Below are 5952 nucleotides of genomic sequence, written 5' to 3'. Positions count from 1 at the left end.
TAATCGAACAAGCTATCAACTTGCCAAACATACCCTAAGTTCACCAAGAACTCAGCTATATCACTCTCATTTACAACAAGTTATCAGAGTGCCAATTTTTCACTCCTCAATGCTTTCACTTCTTCGTAGAAGATGTGCTGCCCAACTGAATTCTGCTATGGTGAAACTCTTCAGTTTCCATAAAAAGAATCTGAAGCACCCCCCAGACTTACGTGTGGTTTGATTTATCTCTCTCATCCTCGTCGTAGGACGAGCAAGAAAGTAGGATCCGCAATTGAAGGAAAGAGAATGTGAAAAAAGACAAACTTTTAGGATGAGCAGGCTAAATGTATTTATTTCAGAGTAGTATTTGAAAAATATAGATAATAGAACTACACATGAGAAAGAAGAAAGAGACACAATACAAAATAATACCGTGATAAACAACCTTCTGCCACAATCAATGGCACGACGAATGAAAATTGTTTAAATCAAATACTCCCTTGACACACTAATGGAAAAAGAACTCTTCTAGTTTTTTTTTGATGTATAGATAATATTTACGTAGAAACTTTAGTCACTAAATAGAAATTCACAACATCATTTGCTGAATATGGCCATTTTAGTTTCGTTGGGGCTTGAATTTTGAGTTTGAGTTTTGAATGATAAAAAAAATTGGATTGAAGTAGTTTTATGATGAGATATAAATTGATATTGATTTGATGCTTTTAAATGTAAAAATGATCTTTTAGTATAATATAAACAATAAAAAATAGGTATTTGATTTCAAAAAACGAACTAACCTGTATAGGAGTTGCAACAATCATGGGACCTTCTACTCTACCACTGAATATATTTCCACCGGGACAAAGGTTGTACTCATCCTTACGTTTTTGCCACTTAGAATCCCATCTTTAAATGGAACAAATGTACCGACCATTGAAACAATTTCAAACTGACCTTACAAAAAATGAAAACTATTATAAACAAGGCATTGATTAGATAAATAAAATAAATTAATAAAAATCTGATAAAACACAAGTAAACAAACTAAAAGGTAACCTCAAATCAAAGAAGAATGAAAACACTATAGATGTCAGTAAATTCAGAAACCTCGTATATTGTGTGTTCGCCATGTTGTGCATGATGGCATATTGTGGTGAGTGACAAGGTCCCACTAGTTGCATTCACGAAAACAACCCCAGGCTCTATTGTCGCAACTTTCATTATTTTTTTTAAAATATCCTGAAAAATATACCAATATGTTCAGTACATTATAACTAGAAGTAATAGGAGTGATCTCTCATCAAGGTAAATAAAGTATAGATTAACAACTATGGAAAGACAAATGTATGAGAAGATTAATCATCATCAACATAAATAATCAATGTAGTTCCTTTATAGAGCTACATACTAAATTACGAGCATAGCGATTAATCATAGTAGGATTTGAAAATTACAGAGAAGAAAGAACAAAGTACACATGAGAAACAAGATAGAGACATAACACGGTCACATACAGTGACAAACACACTCCCGCCACAATCAATGGCACACTTGATCAATGAAAATTGTTTTCAATTAAATATTCCCTTGACATACTAATGGCTAAGCACTCTATAATGAATAATTGGATGTATACATATTATTTATTTTTAAGTAGCAACTTTAGTCACTAAATAGAAATCCACAACATCTTTTGTTAAACTTGGTCATTTTTTATGCTTCTACACTAATTGTTGAATCATTAAATAATTTTATAACAAATTTAGTGATACCAATCCAAGACCTCAGAAATGAACTAACCTGTACAGGAGTTGCAGCAATCATGGGACCTTCTACTCTATCACTGAATAGATTTCCGTTAGGATAAAGTAAGGTTGTACTCATCCTTCCCTTTTTGCCTCTTAGAATCCCATATTTAAATTGAACAAATGAACCGACCATTGAAACAATGTCAAACAGACCCTACACAAAAAGAAGATTTTTTAAACAAGGCATTAAATAAAACACACAAGTAAACAAACCATAAGGTAACCTCCAATCAAACAAGAGTGAAAAATCAATATAGATGTCAGTAAGTTAAGAAACCTTGTATATTGTGGGTTCGTAATTTTGCACAGGAAGGCAGATTGTGGCGCATGATAAGGTCTCACTGGTTGCTTTAACATAAACAACCCCAGGTTCTGTTATCATAACATTCCTTATTTTTCTTAGTATATCCTGAAAAATATGTGAATAAGTTCAGTACATTACAAGTGGAAGTGATAGGAGCTATCATCAAGGTAAAGAAAGTATAGTTGAATGTCTATGGAAAGACAAATATATGACAAAGATTAATCATCATCAACGTAAATATTCAATGTAATTCATTTATATAGAAACATACTAAATTACGAGCATAGCGATTAATGACAAGTACAATGGTCTACACCTTGACGATGCCTGGCGTATCATTAGATGATACACATATCAATGTTTATGATGCAGGTAAATTATACAAAGTTGAAGAAAGCATTTAGTACTCATGCAATTGTCAATAGTTTGCATAAGAGAAATTATCATTATATTTAACCTCTTCTTCGTTGACAGTGAGAATATGCTGTTTGAATCTTTCAAAATTGGTAGAGCCTACAAGCACAATTGGTAAAGAGTGTTTAAGGTTCTATCAAATTCATATACTTAGATCAAAATTTCAAAAATGCAAAGACATAATAAAAATCTTTAGAAGATTAGATCTTATCCTTTACATTCAATTATATTACCCGAGGAGTTGGGCCTTAGTTTCCTAGCACGTTGGCACATGGACCCACCCACAGTTGTTGGGGTGGAGGATGCAGCCGGGGCCATTGCCTCGGGAGCCTTTTTGGAGATAAGGTTTTATTTCTTTATGCGTGCCATAGTTCAATCCGCAAAATTATACCTTCCAATTTTAAAAAATTGATGTAATGACAATAAGAACACATAAATCGATTTTACCAATGAAGACCACACAAAAGTAAATGAAAAAAAATGTCATGTAACATAGTAAACTAATATTCATTAAAAGTCAAAAAAAACTTTGAGTTAACAAAGTGTATAGTGGCTCACCCCCTACTACATCCTCTTAAAGACAATTTGAACAATAGATGACAAGAACCGACACCCAAAGAACTCGCTGGCTCCTATCCTCTCGCAAATGCCGATCTACTTTCGAAGACAAACCCTAGATTTATTTGTATTGTGACGGATTAGGATTTATGATCGTATAACAAACAAAAAAATATAAAGAAGATACAAATTTATTCACGGGCAGAAACGGAGAACAAATTTTGTATCTCTAAGCTTATTCAAATAAACTCAGCGAAGTGACAAACTAGATTCAAAATATATCTAACAATTTGACTTGGACAAGAGTATACATTCACAAAATCAGTCAAACAAAGGGATGAAGGAGACAAGATCAGTCTCCTCGTCACCGGAAACAATATCAGTCTCCTATCTCAAGCTTCACAAAATACGGAAGCCAAGAACTGAGAGGACATACCTTAGACAGAGGATTAGGAGGAAGAAGAATGAGAGAATAACCTTGAGAGAGAATGAGATATGATAGAGAAGATTTGGATGAGTATTGGCTGAGCTTATACAATATACATATATATATATATATATTAGATCAGAATCAACAGGTCACAGAAAATCCCTCCATCGGACGGATGTGGATTAATCTCGAACGGAAGCAAAAATTGTCTCGGTTCTTATGCTTGGCCTTTAATTTGATCAATTTGGGCCTCAAATTTCACATGTGGAAATTAACAGTCCTCATCTTAGTTTTTGGCCGTACAATTTCATTGGGTATTTAATAAAATTAAATTCCTGCGTATATAAAATAAAATAGTTTCCAATATTATTAGGATAAAATTGGGAAGGAATTTTCTCCAATTTTATTCAATTCTTTATCAACTATATCTTTAATGAAATGAAAATGTACATTAATGTGTGTTTAGTTTGGTCATGAAACACAATATTCTTACACAATTACATACCATATCTACTATCCAAAAAATAGTAATGAAATCATGCAAATAATTGTTTAGGAGATTAAGCCTTTGATCGAAAGTTTTTTGGAGATTTAAAAAATATATTTAAGAGAAGATATAAAAAATGACATATGTTGAAAAATGAAAATAAGTATTGTGTCGTGTAATAACTCTGAAAACCTCATCAAAATTAAAAAAGAAAATCTGTTTGACTGTTGAGTGGCAAGGTCGAACTCTAGGATTATTCGAATATGTTATGTTCAAGTAAACAAAATTGCAATGAGTTAACGCAATCGAATGACTGAACAATAAGCCAGCTATTAAATTAGAATTAAATTGGATTAAACAATGGATAGAAATGATGGTGAAGCCTAAGCGAGTGTATAACGATGGAAAGGACGGAGTGTGGTGTTTATGCCAGAGATCTGTTGCAATGAATGATGGCCATAATATTCTAAAGGAAATCTGCGAGGTGGTTTTACTATGTTAGCAGAAATCTATGTATAATTGTGAGGTGGTTCAGAGGAATAAATGTTATCACACTTGATCAATATCCAGGGGATTTTGAATTAGTACGAAATAGTACAACTTTGAAATTCATCTTCATTAATCTTTCTATACAAATTTCAAATCCGAGTTGAATTCAACCAATATATCCGTTTCTAGACCACAGAATATCCACTAATGATGAAATGTGACACCCGGTCCGCAAGCCATGCGAAGCTGCCCTGCAGATCAACATAGAGTCCTTCCAACGCACTTCTGTCTTCACTCATGCGTCTCTGGGAGAGTTCCTAGGGGGTCAGCCATCCTCAAATTACTCTACAGAAAACACGTTTTAATCTAGAGTTCTTTCAGTAGGGTTTCCGAAAAAGAATGTGCATATTATTGATACAAATAGTCTATTCAATCCATTTAAACTATATTCAACCTTGGATGGCCTGAACTCAGGCTTATCCATGGGAGTTGGCCTAGCACCAGCCCAACCCCGGGGGTATTACATAAAACCACGTGGGGAATTCTTTGACAAGATTTGTATTAAATGTAAGAAAATCATGAGTGATTGAATGGATGGTACAAAAAGGTTCTATATCAAATTATCCGGAAATCTTTGAGATGTGTGGTCGTTTGAGATAATATGGACTAAAAGGTTTTTGTAGAGAATAAAAATGACCAGTCATGTTAATGACATACTTTTCAACGACACCTTGGGATTAAGTTTCATCACTTGGATTATGAGCAATTTCCATATGGAAGAAAAATTGAAGTGAAATGCTTCAAAGTGGAATAGGGAGAATTGGGCTTTTGTGATGACTTGAGTTTGGAAATAGTTTGAATTTGGTGAGCTTAAACATTCAAAACAACACTCGTTTATCTCATATTTAGCACCTCATCTAATATAGTGACATACCGATATGTAATTTTCAAAATATTCAAGTATAGAGAACATGAAGGGCATTGTGTTTCGTGAAGCTAATGATGTCCAATCATTTCTCAATGTTTATGAACTGGAGGAAGAATGGTCGTCTGCTTGGAGAACATCCAACTTAACATTTGGAATAAGAAGCACACAGCAGTTCTATTAAGAGTATTTTCAAAAGAAAAGATAATTATCAGATGTGTAAGAATTGTTCCGATCTCCAGCTTCATTCAGCTGGTAAAAAAAATGTGTGTTTACTTCATCATAAACACGATTACAAGCTTTAGTACCTATTAAATCTGGTCATGTACTGAGTCAAAACAATATCAATTGGGTTTTTTTGTAATTCCGGGATGCCAGCCTTGCATAATGGTGAGGGGAGCTGTCCTGGTGGTGCTGGTGCAATGCCAGGACGCCAAGGTGCCATGAACACCTTAATTATAATGCTTTGTAATAAAAGTAAGATTATGTTCTTTTATGGGTTTTAAGGTGTATGTTTAAGATTCTTTTTTCTCTTCAAAATTTTTCAAATCA

At 33.6% G+C, this 5952-nt stretch overlaps 1 protein-coding gene across 4 annotated transcripts; it reads right to left on the bottom strand.

The window, feature by feature from the left end:
- Positions 1 to 491: 491 nt before the first annotated feature.
- Positions 492 to 3589, bottom strand: LOC127261766 (AT-hook motif nuclear-localized protein 9-like). 4 transcript variants are annotated; one of them, XM_051290173.1, is made up of 8 exons: positions 3506 to 3587; positions 3070 to 3184; positions 2730 to 2902; positions 2555 to 2610; positions 2071 to 2202; positions 1786 to 1947; positions 1093 to 1224; positions 492 to 939 (listed from the first exon to the last, which is right to left on the bottom strand). In XM_051290173.1, exons 3-8 carry the CDS (start codon positions 2827 to 2829, stop codon positions 880 to 882), a joined length of 642 nt encoding a protein of 213 aa, XP_051146130.1. In that variant the 5' UTR covers positions 2830 to 2902; positions 3070 to 3184; positions 3506 to 3587; the 3' UTR covers positions 492 to 879. The 4 variants fall into 4 exon arrangements, with proteins under 4 accessions (XP_051146130.1, XP_051146100.1, XP_051146119.1 ...); XM_051290143.1 differs by having other exon boundaries at positions 492 to 934; XM_051290162.1 differs by having other exon boundaries at positions 492 to 934; positions 2745 to 2902.
- Between the last annotated feature and the right edge of the window lie 2363 nt (positions 3590 to 5952).

The sequence above is a fragment of the Andrographis paniculata genome, unplaced genomic scaffold, assembly GCF_009805555.1.
Source record: "Andrographis paniculata isolate CXL003 unplaced genomic scaffold, ASM980555v1 Contig15END, whole genome shotgun sequence".
Lineage (NCBI taxonomy): Eukaryota > Viridiplantae > Streptophyta > Magnoliopsida > Lamiales > Acanthaceae > Andrographis > Andrographis paniculata.
The sequence above is the reverse complement of the archived record's forward strand: the minus strand, read 5'-3'. Positions and strand labels throughout refer to the sequence as shown.

Excerpts from the sequence above, each read along its gene's own strand:
- LOC127261766 (XM_051290152.1), bottom strand. The coding sequence starts at position 2,829 with ATGGCCCCGGCTGCATCCTCCACCCCAACAACTGTGGGTGGGTCCATG. Across the intron at positions 1,225-1,785 it reads TTGCTGCAACTCCTGTACAG|GATATTTTAAAAAAAATAAT; the intron begins GTTAGTTCATTT and ends TATATTTTTCAG. Across the intron at positions 935-1,092 it reads GCGAACACACAATATACGAG|TTTGAAATTGTTTCAATGGT; the intron begins GTTTCTGAATTT and ends TTGTAAGGTCAG.